The 19609-nt window shown below is 41.7% G+C and overlaps 2 protein-coding genes across 2 annotated transcripts; one reads left to right on the plus strand and one right to left on the minus strand.

The window, feature by feature from the left end:
• Positions 1 to 661: 661 nt before the first annotated feature.
• TRMT2A (tRNA methyltransferase 2 homolog A) lies at positions 662 to 7320 on the minus strand. The gene is made up of 11 exons (XM_084272181.1): positions 6705 to 7320; positions 5883 to 5991; positions 5215 to 5396; positions 4698 to 4812; positions 4335 to 4450; positions 3763 to 3874; positions 2949 to 3071; positions 2266 to 2341; positions 1665 to 1781; positions 1360 to 1456; positions 662 to 1034 (listed from the first exon to the last, which is right to left on the minus strand). The coding sequence occupies exons 1-11, from the start codon at positions 7316 to 7318 to the stop codon at positions 752 to 754; spliced, it is 1944 nt and encodes a 647-aa protein (XP_084128307.1). The 5' UTR covers positions 7319 to 7320; the 3' UTR covers positions 662 to 751.
• Positions 7321 to 8070: 750 nt separating this feature from the next.
• On the plus strand, positions 8071 to 17902 carry RANBP1 (RAN binding protein 1). Its single transcript, XM_084272138.1, has 6 exons — positions 8071 to 8159; positions 10147 to 10283; positions 12195 to 12352; positions 14303 to 14431; positions 16380 to 16445; positions 17398 to 17902. Exons 1-6 carry the CDS (start codon positions 8145 to 8147, stop codon positions 17520 to 17522), a joined length of 630 nt encoding a protein of 209 aa, XP_084128264.1. The 5' UTR covers positions 8071 to 8144; the 3' UTR covers positions 17523 to 17902.
• The last annotated feature ends 1707 nt before the right edge of the window (positions 17903 to 19609 follow it).

Raw genomic sequence — 19609 nt, forward strand, 5'->3', positions numbered from 1 at the left:
TCTGCTTGCTTTTTTCTGCACAATCATATAATCCAATGTGTTTGGTCTTTGAGTACTACATGTGTATTTTTCAGACAATTAGTTTTGAGCAATAAAGTTTGATATTATAAAATGTTCCAGTGTGATCAGTATTATGAAAGCTTAAGTGTATTTAGACAAAGCAACTTTTATTCCTCCATTCCTGCAGGTATTTTTAAATAGACATTAACTCAGTATGGGCTCATTGGTTATGGAAGTACTGATCCCTCCTTTTGGTAAGGAATTGAATGTTTACATGGTTAGATGTCACTTGGAATGGAGTTAAAGCTTCTTCTGGAATTGCAGTTCATGATTTCACTTTCACCATGTCATGGCTGTAAATGACACAAGCCAGTGTTGCTGGTGATGGTAGCTCTTGTCACACACCTACCCAGCTGGAAAGGACGGGGTATCAGCAAGTCCCTGTGCTGTAATGATAGATTTTTTTTTTTTTTTGTTCAGTCCACATTAAATGTGTTTAAAGGCTGAGACTACCACGTGTGTTACTTCACTTGCCTAAATCTCCCCTTGAGGGCAGGAGGAGAAAAAAAACAGCATTTGGCCTAACAGTACACAGTGAGATGTAACTGAAATCAGTATGATGAAAGAACGCGGAAGCCTTGCACCTAGTCTCTTGTACTGAGATTTATTACCTGGATGTTACAGAAACAACACTACTGCAGCAATTAACAAGCAAAAGTAGTTTCTGGGAAGCATCTCTCAGGAGTTACATTTATTCCTGCTCTTCCAATGCAGTATCTGTATGTACAGATGGCTCCTGGCTCGCGTTGCTGCTTGAAGGGCCGGTGTCATTGAGGCACTCTGAGTCGCACCCTGCTGCTGTGACCGGAGCAGCACCAGGCGTTGCTTCAGCAGAGCTCCCGTTCGCGTACTGAACCCTCTCAAAGAGTATCAGTAACTCGCAGTGCCTGGTCTGAGGGAAGAGATCCACCGCCACTGCTCTGACGGGACGGAACGCGGCTCCTTTGACCCTGTTGGAAGGGGCCCGGCAGAGGCTTCATGGGGAAGGGAAAGAAGGGTAAGAACAGGGTTGAGGTTTCAGTACACTGTTTGTCCCTGCTGCCTTCTAAGGTGGGTTTTTTTTCCCCAAGCCTTATTCCACCATAGGGTTATTCACCCCCCCCAATGCCCCATTACTCATGTATGGGGTAATACTGTTCCACACTTGCTGTGTGGTAGCCACCAACTGTTTCTGGTGAAAGGTAAACCTCAATAAATATGGTTTAAATATAGAAGTCCAGTGAAGTTGCCCCTCCCCAAGAAGCACATATTTTTCTTCTTACTGCGTTTACTTAGTTTAATGCAAAAAAAATAACTCACTCCACAAAGTTATTCATCGCAGCTCTGGGATTGCAGGATACATAGATAAGCTTCTTCAGCTGTTCAGCTCTTCTAATGGCAAGAATTACCTTGGAATCTAGATGACCAAAAGCAAGAGAGCTCTTTACTTGTTCTGTGTGCATCAGCCAGCTCAGAAAAAAAAATCCAGGTTCTACTCCAGCATGTACAAAACTGCTGCACTACCCAGCTGCTTTGAGCTATAGCTGAAGTCGCCTGCTTAATTTATTCCACTGGTGCTTTCTTAGGGTCACCATCCCACAGCAATTAGGAAAAGGTAAACTTACGCAGTCCTGCTCGTGGTGGATCTACAATTGTAATCAGGTTCTGAGGCGCTAAGACGTTAATTAGGGAAGGGACAATATCTTCAGCCTTTCCACAATGAAACTCGATATTACTCAGTTCTATAAAAGAAACGTTATCAGAGCACTTATCTAGCCAAAGCATCTTTTAGTACAAATCTTACAAATTGTTTAGTCTGCCCTGAAGTAAGTGTATTTTTAACTCTCACTGATACTTCAGATCATTTAAACAGCAATAACTTGAGCATCTTTCATTATTTGAATTAAACCACCACCCACCGCCCCAAAAAAAAGCCACTATTAATGTTTCATTTATGAGAGTAACTGTGGCTTCCTTGCACTTTTACACTGAAATGTTTTTATTGTGGGAGAAAAAAACCAGCTAGCTGTTAGTGAGCAGGAAAACTGATCCCTCAGATTAACATGGGGTGGTGTTTGTTTTCAAGAGAGATTAAATGTTTAATACTGACAAGATGACTATCACCAACACGTCATTCCAAGCTGCTTAGATAACATACAGAGGAACTGGCTATACAACTACTCTGTTTCTTACACAGAAAGACTTTGGTGCTTTAGATTAACTAACCGTTAATCTGGGCATTCTCTCTGGCATCCTGCACAGCTTCTTGGCACAGTTCAATTCCAATCACTTTCTTTACTTGCTATGGAAACAAGAGGAAAAGGTCTGTAGTATGTAAATGTAACCACTACTAATAGCGTCAGCAATGAACTACTGTACATGCACGCTGACTAGTACCTGCTCAGGGAATTACTGCCTTGCAGCCAGAAAAAGGGCTGAGAGGAACCTGTACAAATAAAGAGGGACTTTTTAGACTGAAGTTGTGGGACGAAAACCATTTATCCCAACCTGTACGTGACAGACTCCAGTTTTGCTGGCATCTTTCAGGGGGTTTCTGGGCCAGACTTCCTTATACAGTCTAGTAAGCCATGCCCTAAAAATGATGTGAGAAAGGTTGTTTATTCATTAACTAAGTGGGTAGTTCTAGTAATTTTGGCTATGCTACAGAACTACTGCCTCTCTTGACTGAATTAGTTTTAAAATAATTGAGACTGCTCTGCGCAAGGCTGAGCTTTCCTAATGATTTGGTACAACAGCTGCAGGTAGTTAAATTACAAATGAATTTTAAGAAATGAGATATAACATATTTCAAGTACATTAATCACTTTTTTTTTTCCATTGTAAGTTCAACTAAGGATCTACATTTGCTAAAAGTAGATTATCTCCAGGAAGAAAAGTGACTCTCTCACCTTTGCCAAAGAAATCCCGATGGTTCCTGTACCGCAGCAGATGTCGAGCACGGTGCTCTCGTGGCTCAGCTGTGCCCACTCGCTAATGGCCGAGTACAGAACCTCTGCAGCTTGCGTGTTTACCTGTGAAATCACGTGTCAAACAGGCTGCTTCATCAGCAGTAAATGCCTTTTAATGAGCCTACGAACACGTTTTCTTCTAAGAAAACGACAGTCAACTTCACACGTATGTTAAAATCACATATAGCTAATCCAGACCAGTCCCGGTTCTCTCTGAGAAGTAATGTTTTGTTATCTGTGTTCTAGTAAAAACACAACTTGTTGTACAGTACCTAAAAGATGAGTCTGGAAGCCAGAGGAGACAGCAAGCAAAATAATTAACCCAACTGCTAAGCAATAAGTGAAGTCTGGACTTTAAAAATACTTCCTCTCCTGGAATAGGAGTAGTAAAGGTTCAAAACTAGGGGAATATAATGATGCTCTCAGCAAGCTTCATTTTAACCTTATTTGCAATACTGCTTTCAAATGAATGCAGCAATTATGTGCTGTGATTAGGAAAGTAGCGTGCAATAAGCTCTCTAAATCTGTGCCTCTAGAGCAAGTGGATTCGTTGTCTTAAAGAGCAAGCCAAGCACACATGCTCCCATCAAGTTTACACTCCCTCGCTGTTTCTACAGCCAAGCACAATGTTCAAAGGTACTTATCACTCCAAACATATAAATCTCTAGTTACAGCATCTTGTTATACAGCATCAGACAAGCTTAAGGCCATTAATGCAAATCCAGTTCAATTAGCTGCTTTGTATCATCCTTACTTGAAAAAATGCATGAGGAGAAATTCTAAATTTTAAGCCAAGAAGTTCTTCATATATGTACTTATCGCCAGCCACGTGCTCCAAAGGCAGGTCTTCTAGATTGGGAGATTTCCTGGGGAAAGGGTGGGGAAACAGTTATTATTTCCTTTTAGAGACTATCTTCTTGGCCATTTTTCTCTGGCAGTGTACAGTTGTTGTGCTGATGTACACAGCAGGACCTATGTCATCTCTACATGAAGGTAGTGGGAGCCTAGAGCTCTGTGGAAGGGGATAGGAAGATTAAAAAATCACATAGAATAGGGAAGAAAGGAGGCAGAAGTTACTCATACACCTTGACAGCAGGCTCACTCACTGAAACTCTACCTGCCTCTATCCAGTGATCACTACAGGATGAGAAATTTCAGGATTCCCTCATGGAAAAGGTAAGGAACTGTTCAACTAATTAGTAATGTTGGTGCTGCTTTTATTAAATAAACAAAATAATGGTGTGGAAATGCTACCTATGCTTCTGCTGCAAACACCAGAAGTCCAGCCACCACCAAAATCCCCCAAAGCAAAGTCAGTTCCCTCACCTTTGGCCTTCCTCCACGAAGTAGAGAGACGTAACACCGCTGCTCTTCCCCATCCCTTCTGTGAAGTATTTTGCCAGAGAGATTTTCAGGTCAGCTAGCTCTTCCTTACTTAATTTCTGAAGGTTTCATTTGAAAGCAAGGATAATAATCCTGTTAGTGACCTAAAGATACAGCGTTGTGTATGCCTTCTATAAGCATATTCATTACCTGTTTGCTTGCATGTATCAGACAAGTCTCAATAGAAGAGTAGTAATACCAAATGAACTACACTGAGTAACTACTCCATTTGCATGCACTATTCATAAAATCAAATTTATATAAAGTTGTGTGTATGAGCTGCATGTTATAAATCAAATTAAATACCTGAGGATTAAAATACACGATTGCCATGATGTGTCCATTCCTGCTGGTACGGACTGTGAGCTGTTTCCAGTGACCTTCGTAGGTTTCTGGGCTGTAAACGGAGTAAGGAGTGGACCTGCAATTTTCAGAAGCTCAGTTACTTAACAGGGAACTACTTTTTTTTGCATAACATTCAATAGTTTACAGAAACAAAAGCAGGTCATCATGCAAAGTGACAAAAATATTAACTACAAACAGAGGCGACACAGATTTGTCAAGTAAAGAATGACTTCCACATCTCACTTAAGAAAAAAAGAGACCGATGAATAGATCCTATCACCAGGTCACAGTGACCTGTCCCTTCTGAGCAAGAGCAAGGGAAAAACACCCAGTGGCACAAGATGGTAACATCAAAGAATCACTGAAAATTGAGATTGGGCTTACAGCTGAGAACAAGCACTAAGCTTTTCATATTTCATAAACATTTTTGAGTAAGATATCAAAATCTTTACAGACAACTCATTTTACTTATGCTCACCTTATGTAGTCTTGGAAAGCTTTTACTACTTTTTTGGCAATAGCAGGAATGTGAATGGTATCAAATGGCTCCACTACAGCACATGTACCACCCTTATATTTGCCAAGACGACAACCCACTGTTTTGTCTTCTTGATTTACACCAATCCCAATCAAGAACTCACATTTGTTGCGATATTCAGTCTAGATTTAAAATAAAGTTACGTAAGATATTTACACAACACTTATCAGCACATGCCAAGTCACTCCTGAAACAACCCTCTCATGGTTAAATGCGTCTGCAAATGGACACAGGGCATTAAGTTCATATGGAAGATATGAATGGATTTTGATGTATAAGAACTAACAGCAATAGTGAAAAATTATTAGTAACTCTTGTTATTTAAAGAGCAAGGTACTGCCTTTGTTGAATAATGTTTGTATTGGCCAACGATACAAACTTGTAGGGACAGCATATTAATTTTTAAGTCAGAACTTCCTGTTAATTTTAACTGTTCTGCTTCCTGAAATAATTCCACAGTCTTTATATTAGAGAGGCAAGAGTGTCTAAAATTCATCATTCGTGACAAGAAATCATCAAACAGTTTGTCCACTGTCTCTTAAGGCCAAATAACTAATTTAACCCCAAGTTCATCAACCCCGTTCCACACCTTATCGAGGATGCGTTACCTGTACTGGTGATGCTTTCACTCCCTCTACTGGGCAGCACAATTTGTTGTATTTCTGCTTCTGCAGGAACAACCACGGTAATAAAGCTCTGTTGTTATTTCCTATTTCCCTGCCCAAATCAGAAACAAAAATTGTAAAGGCATATTTAGAGAAACTCAAGTTAACAGTTGTACGTAACTCCTATTTTTTTCAGGGCATAAAAAGGGTGTAAGATTATCAAATGAAGAATATTTCTTTCACAAGAATTTAACAGGCAAACCCCCTCCAACTTTGTAAGAGCTGTAACCTGAAAAAATAAAGAGTTAAATGGAGTTATACAGATATGTACTAGATTCATCAGTGTGCCCATGCATGAAGAGATGCTAATTTTATCTATGGAAGGCAAGAGATATAAGTGATACTTTGATTAACAAACACCAGCCATAAAAATCTGAGGGGATTTTTAAAAGAGAAAATCCTTAACAGCAATTTACCATCCCTACAGATTGATTACCTCTTACACCATTTGACAGTGCCAGGGTTTTTTTTAACAGCACGAACAGGGTTAGGCCTGTGGATGAACAGACTTTAAAACAACGCACCTTCCTTTAGCGATCTTTGAGGCTGACCAAGAACAGCAGGTTGTCAGCTGGACAGCTCTTAGGCCCTAGCATTGCAGATTATCTTTTATTTACTTTCTCAGGGTCTCTGGGTTTTGACCTACCTCTAATTATTACCTCTACTTACTTAATTTTAGAGATAGCAATTTCTGCAGACTTAACTATATCCCGTCATAGGGTCAAGTCTTGTAAACATTACGGTAGCTTTACCAACAGGAATTACTTTGTCAGCTTCTGCAGCACTTGTTCGCATTCCTGCTGCTTCTTGGCCAGCTGCTCTTCATAGGGCACGTTCCAGAGCGGGGTCACGACATCTGCTATCTGCTTGCTCAGAGGCTCCTCGTCGCTGGCCTTGGCGGGAGCAGGCCGCTTTGCCTCTCCCTGCTCCATCTCCTCTTCCTTCTTCCTTTTCTTGGCAATCGGGTCAGCTTTCGGCTTGGCCAGCCTGACGCTCAGGTGCCGGCTCTTCCACAAAACCCCATGCAGGACCTTCATGGCCTTGTCCCTCTCCTCCTCGCTCTTGAATGTCACGAACGCGAACGTCTGCTTCCCGAAAAGTTTTATCTTATGAGGGTTGAGCCCGTACTTGGCAAGGAACTTTTTCACATCGTTAAACCCGATGTACTTGGGGAGGTTTTGTATTTCTACTTTATAGATCTCGGAGGTGAACAAGTCCCCCTTAATGTATCTGTACACGTCGGGGCCGGCGGCGGGGCTCTCCGCGGGGTCGCCTCCATCGGCCTTGCTCTCCACTTCAACCCCATCCCCAGCCTCCGACGCAGGAGCCGCGACGGGATCGGGCCCGCACGGACCTCTCTCCTCCTCCTCCTCCTCCATGTCCCGCCGGCCCCGCGGGTGTGCCGGGCTCAGCGCCGGCGGCCTCCCCGCAGCCGGGACACCGGGACAGCCCCGGCCCCGCGGGTGTGCCGGGCTCAGCGCCGGCGGCCTCCCCGCAGCTGGGACACCGGGTCAGCCCCGCCGGGCTCCGCGCCGGCGGCCTCCCCTGAGCCCGGGAACCGAGTCAGCCCCGGCCCCGCGTGCTCCGCGCTCCTCACGCTTCCTCGTGCCGCGGTCCCGGGGGCGGGGCTGTGGCGTCACCGGCAGACCGCTGCGGAAGGATGGAGGGCGGGAAGGAAAGGCGGAAAGACGGCGTTTTAATGTCGAATTATTTTAAGCGCCTGCCCCTCACTGCCGCCGTTCCTCGCGCGCGGGGTCAGCTGCGTCACGTAAAAAGAGTAACAAAAGCCACGCAAATATCGCCCCGTCCGTCACACGCGCGGCCGCCATTTTGGGTCGGGACGCGGGGCGGCCCCCGCCATCCCGCGAGGGCTCATGGGAAGCGCCTCGGGACCGGCGCAACAAAAAACGCCTCGCCGGGGCCAGGCCGCGTCTTGCGACAGGGATCTGTGCCGGGGACCTGTGCTGCGGGGCTGGGGGGAAGGTCGGTGCCGATGTGGCGGAGCGTTCACTCCGCGCCGGATCGCCGCCAGCCACGGGGCGCTGAGGGGCGGGGCGGGGCTGAGGGAAAGTGGGTGTTTCCCATCGGGCCTTGCGGCGGCGGCGGCGCGGGCTGCGGGAATGAGGTAAAGGCGGGAGGGGCGGGGGCGCGCGGCAGGAAGCTCGGCGGCCAGGCGGTAACGGAGACTAGAGCGAGCGCAGCCCCATGGCGGACACCAAGGTGAGGGCGGCGCGCCCGCTCCTGCGACTCGGGGGTTTGGGTGCTGAGGCGGGGAGGCCTGGCACCCGGGGGGAGGAGGGGGGAAGAGGCGGCCGTGGACGGGGAGGGCGGGAGAGTAACGGAAACAGGTGGGGCCTGGCTGAGGCAGAGGGCTGGCGGGGAGGGGGCCTGAGCGCCCGTGGGGTAGGGGGCGAGGGGTGGCCGCGGGAGTTGAGGGGCTTAGGCGGCGGGGAGACCGGAGGTCAAGCAACGCCCGGGGCTGGGAAGGACGGGCCCTGGGCCTTGTCGTAGAGCGGCAGCGGCGCCTCGTCCCCGCGCTCCGCGCGGTGGGGCCGCCGGGCCGTTACAGGCGGCTCGGGCACGTGCGCCTGCCGGGGCCCCTGGAGCCGAGCGTGGGAGGCCTCGGCTGCCCGCGCCCGCTCCGCCCGGCCCGCGCCCTGCGCCCGCGGCGACCCTTCCCCAGCGTGAGGAAGCATGAGGCTCTCCCGGCGCTTCGGAGCCATCCCTCTCTCCATTCCCTTCCTTTCTTCTCCCTCTCCGCCCCTCCCCCAGCCGGGCTGACCACCCTTCGTGCCGCGGCCCGGCGAGAGGAGTAGCCCCGCGTGCTTTATATCGCAGCAGGGCGGGATCTTATCGTGATAACGGGATCTGCTTTTTCTCACCATGTGGCTACTATGAATTATGCATGTCTCCTGTGATTAATTGGTCAGGCGCAGAATGGATAATGAATTAAGATACGGGATGTGCTACTCGCTACTGGAGGAGACAATGTATAAAAGTTTGGCCGATGTTTCCTTTCCTGTTTCTTGGAAACAGATGTGACTTAATGCCTTTCTCGCTTTTTTTTCTTGTGCGCTGGAATCCCGGGGACATAAAGCTAACGATGGCTAGTGGGATGCTGGAACCAGAATTTATTTTGTAACGTTTCTTACCTTATTCCTCTTTGCGTGCTCCCCTGCCCCCCCTTTTAAACTGTTTTGTAAAAAGAGACTGCCTTCTTTCACTTGTTTTATGCCTATGTGGTGTGTACCTGCTCTGTAAAGGAGAGCTTAAATAAAGCCTGACTCTTTCATCTGTAAAGTGAAAATTAGATTTGTATCTTAAATGCATAGACTGTTTTTCCTTTCTTCTTCCAACAATAAGAAGAACCCCAAATCAGTTCCCATGACTGAACCCCAAATCAGTTCCCATGACCTGAGGTAGCTGTTTGTGACCTTGCTAAACTTGCAGATGAATCTCCCTTCTGGGCTTCTCTACTGAACGCTTTTTAGCAGGGCATATGTATGAAGTGTTAGAGATGTTTATCACTTGTTTGCTAGTTACATACTAAAAAAGCTATTAAGCCGTAATGAATGATATGGCAAATTCCTAAATAGCTAGATAGGAAATAGTATTTTGGCCATTTTCCTGTAACCTAAAGCTCCCCAAAGAGCCTTAAAGTAAAAGACTTCAAATTATTTTGTGAATGGTGCAACTGTGTGTAAAATACACTTCTTGGTTGTGGGTGATTCTCATATATAGAACTAGAATAATGAACTTCTGGATATAATGTGCCCCTTAAGCTGGGGTAAGTAGTTGCCTTGGTGTTGTGGGTTTTTTTCTCTTTTTGTCCCCCATTAATGATAGGTCACTACCTACTGAGAAATAGTAGTGCTCTAGCAACATAAAATACATTATATCGGAAAAATAATCTAAGCAATTTTTTTTTTTTGCAATCAAGACGTATTACTCCAAGGCCAAACCTCTGCACAACGGCAGGACCATGAAAACTAGCACTGAAAAGGCAGTTTCTTTTTTTTAGTATAACAATGTTGACTTTAAAGCCATTTGTTTTCAGCTATAATCAATTTTCTTTATTGTTACAGGGTATTTCAGTTAATACATTCTAATGGCTGAATAGTCGTAAAAGCAATAATTTTAAATGCAGATGTGAGTGTTTCAGATTTTGAGTATATAACTAGTTCTGTGTGGGGTTTTTTTCCTCCAGGAAACACATGAGGAGCATGATACTTCTACCGAGAATGCAGATGATTCTAACCATGATCCTCAGTTTGAGCCCATAGTCTCCCTTCCTGAGCAAGAAATAAAAACTCTGGAAGAGGATGAGGAAGAACTCTTTAAGATGTAAGACTATTTCTGTATGTTATGTATGTGCTTGTTAGGCTTAAACTTGAATGGGTTTACAAAAAAATTTGTTGGGAATCTCTGTGTATGAGGTGTGGTAATCTAAGTTGGTTGGTGTTTACTGTAGTGGCAGAGATTGAATGGGTAGATGGTTCATAATAATGCTCCAAGAAACTGAAGTCTGCAATAGTAGAAGGGAGATGATATTCTGAATATGGCTTTAGTATTGTTTACCCTAAAAAAAGCTGTTAACTTGGGTAATAATTAGAGGCTTGAAGTTGTGCGATCACAGTATAAAACAAGTGTCTTAGGGGGAAGAAATGCAACTTACATAGTGTTGCTGCTGCACATCCCCAGTTGTAAAGGGTCATGTTCTGAAACAATAAAAGCAATAGATCCTGTGTGATGTTGGCATTTATGTCAGTACTCTTCTGTTGTCTTAAACATAGTTGTAGCTTAGATTTGGCTTACCTGTCAAGTCAGGGTAGCTTGCTTAAAACGTATAATCTGCCTGAAGAAACACATAGGCTAAAGGGTTAATTTTTTTTTTACTTGATGAGTGATGCATTTGCTTTAGGTAAGTTTAAGAAATACAGCTTTTGCTTAATCACAGAAGGGTATTGTTCATCTGGAAGAGATTTGAGTTCTTATACAGTTTCTGGTAAAAACTCAAGGGATTGTCAGGCATGGTGAGATCTCGGGTCTTACACTTGCTTCATGGGAAGAAGAAATAGTTTTCTTTAAAGTATGTGGGAGACTAATCATCTAAGTTCTAGTGCTTTGTGGGTTCATTTTTGTGTCCACAAAAGGGTGAAGGAGGAAAGGAATTTTTTTTTTTTTTTTGCATGCTGGTTATTCTCATTGCTAAGCTTAGGGGAATCATCTACTGAATGCCAGCTTGACTTGGAAGGAAGGACTTGATTTGGCATAAGGTACTTGCACATCAAAGCATCTGTTAGTGTGGTTTGCTCCAACATCTGACACCCCTTCTTGAAGGAAGGACCCAGCTTATTACAAGTCTCTCTGCCTTACTTTTTTTTTTTTTTTTTAATAGAAAATTGTATGTTTTAATACAATTTTTTAATACTATATCCTGTAGTATGAGCAGGTGCTTCCTTTCCTATCGCAGTGTCTTAAACTCCTCCTCACTAGCAGATCCTGTGTGGAGCCAAGAGTTGGACTTGATCATCCTTATAGGTCCATTCCAACTCGGGATATTCTATGATTCTATGACCTCAGACAGTCACTTGGGTCAGTTTTGACTAATGTCCCAAACTACTCCTGTTTCTTTCTTGGCACACTGGCATCTTGGAAGATTAAGCAGTGATGTTCTGAAACAGGTACGTTGCACTGCAGTGCAGCACAAAGCTTCCGTTATTCCTGATTTAAGGATAGCAACAACAGGTAGGGTTTTTTGCAGTTAAAAGGGGAGTGAGTGACTGTAGAAGGTGAGGCATTTTGTTAACAGTTGGTCAAACACTGGGCTTGGAATTGTACAAGAATTTTTACTTAGCCTCAAGCTATTCAATTTCATCAATTAATAGTACAGATGAGATGTAGCAGTTGTAATTATAATACGTGTACATATTTGACAACTCTATGGCAAAACATGTGAAATAGGTTAATTAAATTAATTTGAAAGGTTGCCTGCACCAAATATGTTTATCATCCCCCAAAAGTGTGTCCAGAACCTGTTGAATTTCAGTGTAGCTATTACGTAATTCCCGATAGTTTGTTATTAAGTTTGAATTTATCATGCCAGTTTCTATATTTGTATGGTGAAGTAGAACAGGGAACCTTACAGGAGGAATTGTTTTCTCTTATATGTGTGGCTTTAAAAGAACAAGTACTGTTCAGTATGTTGTTTTGATAAATATGCAGGCTAACTTCTGAAATTCTCTCTTCTTCAAGGCGAGCAAAACTGTTCCGGTTCGCATCTGAGAATGACCTTCCAGAATGGAAAGAACGAGGAACTGGTGATGTAAAACTCCTGAAACACAAGGAGAAGGGAACAATTCGCCTCCTCATGAGGAGGGATAAGACCCTAAAAATCTGTGCAAACCATTATAGTATGTTAAATGGCTGTACTTATTTTTGTTGTTTTAAAAAATAAGTTTGTAGACTCTTACGTTGTATATTAAGAGCTCATTGGCTTTTCAGCAGCAGCTAGAGCATTCCTGTGTGTCTTAAAACCAGGTGTCAAATTTATATTAGACTGTAAATGTACTTGTCTCTTGCTCTGCACACAAGACTACAAGCATCATCAGCAAGAGTGCTTATTTTTACTACTGGATAGAAGCCGTAGTTAGCTTTGGTGATTGCCTGCAAGACTGATTCTTAAAGACAATTCAAAAAACTGCACACAGACACAGGGAACAATCACACAATGTCTGTCTGTCCCAGCTAAATTGTAATGATTAATACAGTGCAGAAAGTGTAGGCATTTGGCGCAAGAAATAAATGTGCTGCTTGTTTTTATAAAAGAATGAAAAATAAGCAATTGCAATAATTTAGTATTTTGAGCTATATGTCTGAATTAGTAAAAGCAATTGTCTAGCCATCAGGAAACAGATACTGAGGTGCTGAACTAATGCATGGCTGCCTTTCTCTGCTTCTGAGATAAAAAATGTATGTGATAGATTGAGCTAACTCATTCAAAAGGAATCTGTATGGAGAGCTGATGGAGCAGGAGAGGTTTGCTCCTTTGATACTCAATGAAAAACGTAAAAGGGCAAGACAAGACTTGAAAGTCAATATAGCTAGCAACAAGTAGACTAATTTGGTAATCCTTTGTTACTCTCTTGGTTTGTTAATACTCGGGTTTTATGTGAGGAGTGTATAGTATTCTGTGGAGTTAGACTACTTTTAGATAAACTACTTCAAACACACTATTTCAAGTTAACATAAATCTGAAGTCAGAAGCAGTAACACTTGTTTTGTTTGGGTAGATCTCTTCAGAAAGCCGGGCTGTTCAGAAGACTTAGGTGTTCCTGTTTAGCAAGTGAAATGCAAATAAGAAAGCAGTGTAGTCAACAACTACTAAGGATAAACTTTTTGCTCAAGAAAATAAATGTTGCACATATGCAAAACAGAATTGATGAATTTATAATGTTCACATGAAAAGTTTTTTTTTCTCAGAAAGACTGCTTTCAATATAGATTTCTTTATTGAATCAGTATTTATGCTGACTCATAGGCAGACAAAAGGATTGTGTTCATTTTTGCAAAACATTAATTGGAAGAAAATGTAATTTGATCTCTAAATCCAAAAAAAAAGAAAACCAAAACCAAGAAAGGGAGTAGACCATTCAGATTACTCCTGAACTAGACTAAGGATCTAGGGGTCAGAGAGGAAAAAAGCCCTTCCTGAAATTTTCAGGTGTATAATGTAAGAAGTCTTAGAGTAGTGTGAGAAGTAACATTCTGGCTTCTCCAGTATAGTCTGCTGAAGTAGTTCTAGTGTCTTGGAGGGATGGGGCTCCACAAATAGAGTGAAAGTATGCTGTATGCATCTTCCAGCACAGCAGAATTTTAGAATACCTTGTAGTAGAGCTTTAAACTGATGGATCAGAAATTATCCTGATTTGATGATTGTGGGAGTAATGCTTTTTTAAACAATTTGCTTTAATATGTGTTGCTTTCAGTGTGCAAAAGAAGAATGAATGCTATTTGTCTGGATGCCTGTTCTTCCCAAACCATTTGACTGTTCTTCAGAGCTGTGCTTAGTGACTGTGTGTCTCTTAGTATCACAGTCATCTGTTATAAACAAGAATTGAATCAAACTCTGTTTCTTAACAATGGGGAATCTTGCCTCCTTTTGTACCATAATGGCCTTGCATCATTTTATTTGAGGACATAAGGAAAAATATATGTGGGCACTATTGTCTGCTATTTATCCAAAAGTAATTCCATGTCAAGTGCTTTACATAACCATTGCAGTCAGTCGGTAAGATTTATGAAGGCTGGTGTGGAAGACATTTACTATTGTGCTGTGTGCATCTTACAATGCTTTCTTTTCAGTCACACCCTTAATGGAGCTGAAGCCTAATGCTGGGAGCGACAGGGCATGGGTCTGGAACACGCATGCTGACTTTGCAGATGAAAGCCCCAAGCCTGAACTTCTGGCAATCCGATTTTTAAATGCAGAGAGTGAGTGGACTGGCAACTGAACTTAAGTTGATTGTATAGTGTTAACTACATGTCTAAGCACTGCTGTAAACCGCTGTTGTAGATACACTGTTTCCTACCTTTGTGTAGCAGTGAGAAGCGTTAGCTAATTACTGCTTTAACTGAGAGAAGCCACTTAATCACTTAAACATACGTTTTTGACAAACAGTGTTACAATGAGGTCTGCAGTAATATTTAGAGAGCTTTCTGCCCTAGGCCTTTCTTAAACCATTTCATGCAAGCGTAATGTCAATTAGAATAAAACTAAAAGCAATAATATTATGGGGTAGAGATTAGTACATGCAGCTTGTTTTCATTTTTCTCAGGTGCTCAGTTGTAGCTAGGATTGCATTTTTGCATTAAAGCAAAAGGAAAACTGATCTGAGGTTTCTGGTCTGTCTGCATTAGCAGAACATGAGTTTTGATTATTTTTTTAATTGAAGTATGTAGTATCTTTGTTTTGATTAAATGAAACACTCAGTGAAAAGTGCTAGTCAAGTCCAGCTATCATACCAGTTGGGGGGGTATTTCTGGAATGACTGTCTCGGCTACCACAACAGAAAATAGGTCTGTAATTAGACATGGGTCAGCTAGTAGGGCTGAATGACAGTGTACCTTTCCCAGCTCCCTAGGATTGAATCAAAGAAGTGTGGGGTTTTGCTTTCCTTGAAAAAAGGAAGCAAAATGAGAGAGGGAAAAATGTTGTTTGGTTTCCTGCTTTGTTTGCCACACAAGTTTAGTTCATCACCTCTTCTCTCTATGTGTTTATATGGCTAATGAAGTGGCTATATATTTTAAGACTAGATGGATTTGCCTGCATTTAGGGACATCTTAAGAATATCTTGCTTCCTTTTCCTGAACATGATATTGTTTAGCCAAAGAAATTTGATTCACCTGCTTAGCACTTCCTTCTTGATGAAATAAGAATGCTTTGGTGACTATTTGCTCATCTGTTAGCGAGTCTTGTCCTCTTTCAGGTAGAACTTGTTCAGCTCATTGCGTTGCATTTTGAGGGGACAGTCCTCTTTGCCAGTTTGCCTTTTGCAGTACTGACTAAGCAGGTGACAGTTGAACAGACATAAGTTTGGCTTTCAAGTATTTTTCCTTTTTGAGATGCTTGAGAAAGTACTTGCATTGATTCTTCCAGGACTAGTTTCGTGGTGGCTTCTGAACTCCTGTGGGGCAACAGTGACCTCATGTGGTCAGTCAGGTGTCAGACCAAACTGGCATCCAAATGACCACCTTCATAGTTCTGGTGCTAGGAAGTACCTTGCCTGATCCACGTTTGTATCTTGTTGCTTGCATAGAAACACTATTTTAATTTCATCAGCTGCTTGGAATCGCTTAGATGACGTGGTGGCATAGAGCAAAACATTCTGAAGGTTCCTTAGCTGTTGAAGTCAGGAATAGCTTGAGTCCAGGGTACTGACTCTGAATGCTGTACTAATGAAACAGACTTTATGTGCCATACTCAAAGCCAGGAACCCGAAGTTATGCTAAATATGTGGAGGTCTTTTAGGCATAATAGACCTGACAAGAATAGTAGTTCAAAGCTACTCTTCAGTCTTTTACAGGAAAATAGTGGTATTAGCTCTCTCTGATACCATAGTCCTGTAGGCTAGGGACAGCTGGGAGGTGCCCTAAGTACAAACCAGCTCTTTCTGGCATTATACTTTAAATGTTTGGCAGAATAAGCTGCTTTAATAGACTTGCTAAAGAAAATAGACTGCTTCTGCACAAAGACTTGATTAAATAATTTTGCATAGCATCTTCTAATTTTATACTAAATTACTAGTAATTTTAAACTAGATTACTTTAAAGTGCCTACAAGTTTTCTTTACACAACTTCTCAAGTATCTTAGAGTTGGAAGTATTCCATGTTGCAGGCAAGTAAAACTAATGAACAAATACTCTCTCTTTACTGAAACAGATGCACAGAAATTCAAGGCAAAATTTGAAGAATGCAGGAACGAAGTAGACAAGAGAGCAAAGAAAGGTAAGGTTCCGAGTGTAATACCATGCCACTTTTTCTAGTTGTCTGAGTGGTTTTGGATCCCTGAAGTATGATTGTGTTGTAGCAGACTCACTCTGTACTGAACTGCAGTCTTCAGTTCAGGTGCTTTTTCTGTCTGCAAGAGTAATAATTCACAGGAGTGACAATTGCCTTCTTTCTTGTAGAAGGCTGTTACTATTGCTGTTGGGACATTGCTTTTATTGAAAGGCTACTTAAGCATTTCTGGTTTAAAATGCATGACTGAACCTTGAACACTGCAACCACAGTGATATTTCCTCCTTCCAGTTCCTCTTCCCTGATTCTACAAATAGATAAGCATGCAAGTAGAATACTTAATTTTCATTGTTGTTAACTTCTGTGAAGTTGTGGTATTTCTTCAAAGGTCTCTAATAGTTAAATGTACCATCTCATAGAATTGTGTGACAAGATACCTCACAATGTAAAATAAAACCCTTCCATCTTTCTAAAATAAAGATCACAGTGATCTGCAGTCAGTGGTCTTCAGGATATTTAGATTGGATTTGTTTGGTGTTAAGAACTTGCTATTCCCCAGTTTGAAACTGGGGATCTTGGTTAAGACAGGCAAGGAGCTATGGACTTGACCCATTTGCTTTGCTGGACATTGTCAGGTTTGCTACCACTGACAGGCTCCATACAGTGTTACATGTTCCTCAGTCACTGTGATCATGCTCTCATTTAGTGATTATAATATGCAAGTGGTATTTCTTGAACTCTGAGCATCTGAGGTAGCTACCAAAGGATAAGAAATTGAATTAATCATTCTGGTATTCAGTGGAGAATTTATTTTCTTTAGTTCTTACTCTAAATACCTGCTGTCTCTCCCTGCCCTCCCTTACCCCTCCACTTCTCTACTCTTTCAACAGCAAAATCCATTATTACATGTATGTAACTTTTTTCCTAATCAATCTCTTAGCAGGCACAGACAAAAATGATAGCGCTGATAAAGTTGCTGAAAAACTAGAAGAGCTTTCTGTAAAGGAGGAGAGCAAAGAATCTGAGAAGAAAGAGACCAAGGAAAAAACTGAAGAAAAGCAATAAATCATTCTGGGCCTTGCAGTTTTTTCTTTACTTTTTTTTTCTTTCTTTTTTTTATTTTTACAAGGGACTTCATACAGAACTGAATTCAATGTTCAGGTTGTTTTTTCTAAGCTTTTCCCCTTTTGAAGATGTCTTCAGAAAATCCATTCCCCAGTCATGAAAATGTACTGTGCTAACTTTCTTTTCCATAGTGGAAACACTTATTTATAGTCATCCAAAAGAGTGAATAAAACAAACCTGAAACAGCATCAGAGAACAGAACTGAGTTTTCTATATACTTTAAAGGCTTATGAATACATTTGTTTCATTGGGTGTTGAGATACATATCATCATACCTGTGGATTAACTAGGTTAACAGACTTTCTCAACAGGAAAGGTTTAGATTGCATACATGTTTTTTATATGGCATCTAAAAATCTAATGCAACAGACCTTTCACACTTCTGCTGTGTGTTCTTGAGCAGGGAATGTGCCTGTGAGTCTTTAAATAGGACAGACTTCTGGAATCAGGTGATAGAACATACCTGGCACACTATTAATGATGTGCCATCAGACAGTGAAAATAAAGGTGAGGGAGAAAACTGTATTATGAGACTTTAAAAGTATTTTCCTTTTACAGAACAAAATCTGTGCCACGCTCCTCATGCTAATGTTACAAATGCTTGACTCTCACACAAAGCTGTTGCTATGGTCTCAGATCTTCCATGATGTGCTACATGCTGACTGAAGGCAGTAGCAGCCTCTAATACTAAGGTGTACACAAAGGAATCTTAACTGTTTGAGTACCTTACTAGGAGATTCCCAAAGTCAGCATATTGTAAAAGTTCTAATCTAAAACTTCTAAGATTTTTTTTTTCCAGGGCTTTGGAGCTTGCATTGTTTTTACAAACTGGAGGAGTTCTGAACTTCTAAGATGCATGCTGGGAGGCTGTCCCTCTAGGAGAAGTGCAGTCTGGTGTTCGCATTGGAACAGTTAATTACCTTGTACATGCTTGAGGGGCGCTTCCCTTGCCAGAATGGGCAACTGATCAAATCTCTTCCCTGCAAATGTTTTCTGTTTTTCCAGTTTCAAGATAGTTCTAGAGTAGAAAATCTATAGTAAGCAATAAAATCAGGTCAAATTTTAAGTCTGATAGATTAATTAAATTTTGTTGTTAACCACTAATACAAGGATAGTCTTAGAATAGCAATGGAATTCTCTACTACTGTTTCCAAAATAGCTAAACTATAAGCCTGTATGATGTTAACATTGGATAGCAAGACCTTTTTATCTCCATAAAGAGGCTTCCCAAGTAGGTCAGGCTCTACAGTCTACTTGAGGAAACTATTATTACTTTTTTTTAATCTTGTCTTTCTACTTAGCACTGTCTTTTGATGCTACCATGAACTAGGCTTAAATCTGGAGCTGTAATTAAGGTACTCACTTCATTCAAAGTAATTCCTTTGGTGTTGTGCATGTTTCCCTTCAAGTACAGCAGATATCAAAAGTCTGTTAATTAACAAAGATGGTTGAAAGGCAAAATAAAATGCTCTTTAGTGTTTCTGGTTTGGAAATAACAAGACCAAGTTGTTCTGAAGTACTTTAACATTTGAATGTAAAAGACAAATCCTTATCCGTGAGTCACTGTAAATTCTCTGATCTGATGTCAAACAGTGTGTCTAAATTGATAGAAATGACGTTTAAAATTTTCAAAATAAATTTAAATTTTCATTTAAAGTATTTGCTTTTTATTTAAAGAACTCATACTGGGAATGCATTTTTTTTAGCCTGCAGGGGTAAATTGATGAAAGCAGCAAAGTAGGTGAATTTGACTTCACTGTCAACATTGCGCAGAAGTGGGGAATTAATTTCTCTAATCTTGGGTATTGACAATTCCTGCTTAATTTTATTACCTTGTCTTCTTCACTCTGCCTTTTCTTGCATGCTTAACTGATTTCAAGATGTTTCCATTCATCTTTAGGGTAAATGATCCATGTATTATGGATCCATGGATTATAACCATCCTCAATACAAGTCTGCAATCTCAAAGAGCCAAGTTGCGAGGGACCGCTAAGTAGAATGACTTCCCTGGATAGCATTTGGCTGGA

This window comes from Gallinula chloropus, assembly GCF_964237585.1.
Source record: "Gallinula chloropus genome assembly, chromosome: 17".
Lineage (NCBI taxonomy): Eukaryota > Metazoa > Chordata > Aves > Gruiformes > Rallidae > Gallinula > Gallinula chloropus.

Excerpts from the sequence above, each read along its gene's own strand:
- TRMT2A (XM_084272181.1), bottom strand. The coding sequence starts at position 7,318 with ATGGAGGAGGAGGAGGAGGAGAGAGGTCCGTGCGGGCCCGATCCCGTC. Across the intron at positions 2,342-2,948 it reads TCGGGATTTCTTTGGCAAAG|CAAGTAAAGAAAGTGATTGG; the intron begins GTGAGAGAGTCA and ends TTGTTTCCATAG. Across the intron at positions 1,035-1,359 it reads GCGATGAATAACTTTGTGGA|CCTCTGCCGGGCCCCTTCCA; the intron begins GTGAGTTATTTT and ends TTCCCCATGAAG.
- RANBP1 (XM_084272138.1), top strand. Across the intron at positions 12,353-14,302 it reads AATCTGTGCAAACCATTATA|TCACACCCTTAATGGAGCTG; the intron begins GTATGTTAAATG and ends CTTTCTTTTCAG. Across the intron at positions 14,432-16,379 it reads CCGATTTTTAAATGCAGAGA|ATGCACAGAAATTCAAGGCA; the intron begins GTGAGTGGACTG and ends TTACTGAAACAG.